The sequence below is a fragment of the Salvelinus sp. IW2-2015 genome, unplaced genomic scaffold, assembly GCF_002910315.2.
Source record: "Salvelinus sp. IW2-2015 unplaced genomic scaffold, ASM291031v2 Un_scaffold14853, whole genome shotgun sequence".
Classification (NCBI taxonomy): Eukaryota; Metazoa; Chordata; class Actinopteri; order Salmoniformes; family Salmonidae; genus Salvelinus; species Salvelinus sp. IW2-2015.
In genome coordinates this window covers 1-1,254 of record NW_019956108.1, presented here as the reverse complement: position 1 = coordinate 1,254, position 1,254 = coordinate 1, and the positions used below count along the sequence as shown (strand labels likewise).

General features: G+C 45.0%; 1 protein-coding gene across 1 annotated transcript; it reads left to right on the top strand.

Moving 5' to 3' along the window:
- Nucleotides 1-314: 314 nt before the first annotated feature.
- LOC112080292 (myosin-11) lies at nt 315-935 on the top strand (the record flags this gene model as incomplete). Its single annotated transcript, XM_024146026.1, has 2 exons — nt 315-527; nt 791-935. Coding segments are annotated over 2 exons (358 nt in total), but the record flags the coding sequence as incomplete, so codon positions are not given.
- Nucleotides 936-1,254: the final 319 nt, after the last annotated feature.

The window sequence follows — 1,254 nt, the reverse complement described above, 5'->3', positions numbered from 1 at the left end:
CAGGTGGGCACCAAACACTGAATTTTGACATTTATTTTTTGTAATTGTGCCACTTTTCATTATTCTTTCCTTTTGAGCCCCCTTCAGTTGTTTTATAGATCCTCACATGATACTGTGATAAAGTCCACATTACACTTGTATATGACCTCTAAAACACAGCACCAAATGTAACAGTGYCATCTATTGATATTAGCATCAGCTCAGAATACGCCTTCTTTTATTAGTGATATGTCTTATTATCTTGAAATCATCCACAAACAACGTATTCACAATGTATAAACAACATATAAACAATGTTCACCTTTTCCCCCTAGGCTAGAGGACGAGATGGCCCAGAAGAACAATGCCCTAAAGAAGATCCGGGAGCTAGAGGGCCACATCTCAGACCTTCAGGAGGACCTGGACTCAGAGCGCCAGGCCAGGAACAAGACTGAGAAGGCCAGGAGGGACCTGGGAGAGGAGCTGGAGGCCCTCAAGTCTGAGCTGGAGGATACACTTGACAGCACCGCTACCCAGCAGGAGCTCCGGTGAGTACAAATACTAGGCAGTGGCTCTGTTCCAATATCCACACTGGCATACCACTTAATATGAAGCAATATATTCTTAGTGAAGGCTAGTATGGACATTGGAACGTAGCCATTTGGTCATTTGTCTGTATATTCATACAGTCTAGGGTAGTACTTGGTCTATTCAATCACTCATGCAATTCATCATCTGTCCATCCATTCTTTCATCCATCCACCCACCCACCCATCCATCCATCCATCCATTCATCCTCTCATCTCTGCAGGGCGAAGAGAGAACAGGAGGTGACCCTGTTGAAGAAGGCCATGGACGACGAGGGTCAGACCCACGAGGCCCAGGTGCAGGAGATGAGACAGAAACACACCCAGGCTGTAGAGGAGCTCACAGAGCAGCTGGAGCAGTCCAAACGGGTAAGGAAATGTAGCTACACTACTAGGCCTGTTCAAGTGCCCAAAGTTCTGTATCTGATTGTATAGCATCATCACTGGCCAGATTTGACGTGACTCTAACTGACTACATTCTGAAGCATATGATAACTTCATGTGTGCATCTTCTACAGAACAGGATACATTTGACCGTTCTATTATGGAAGCTCTATGTATTAGCACTCTGGTTTCAGGATACGGAAAAATCCATATGTATTAGATGCTGTGTGGGCCTACCTACATTATATAGTATTTCCATTGACTGGTTGAATCCCCTTCCTCTCTGTGTCCCCCAGGTGAAGTC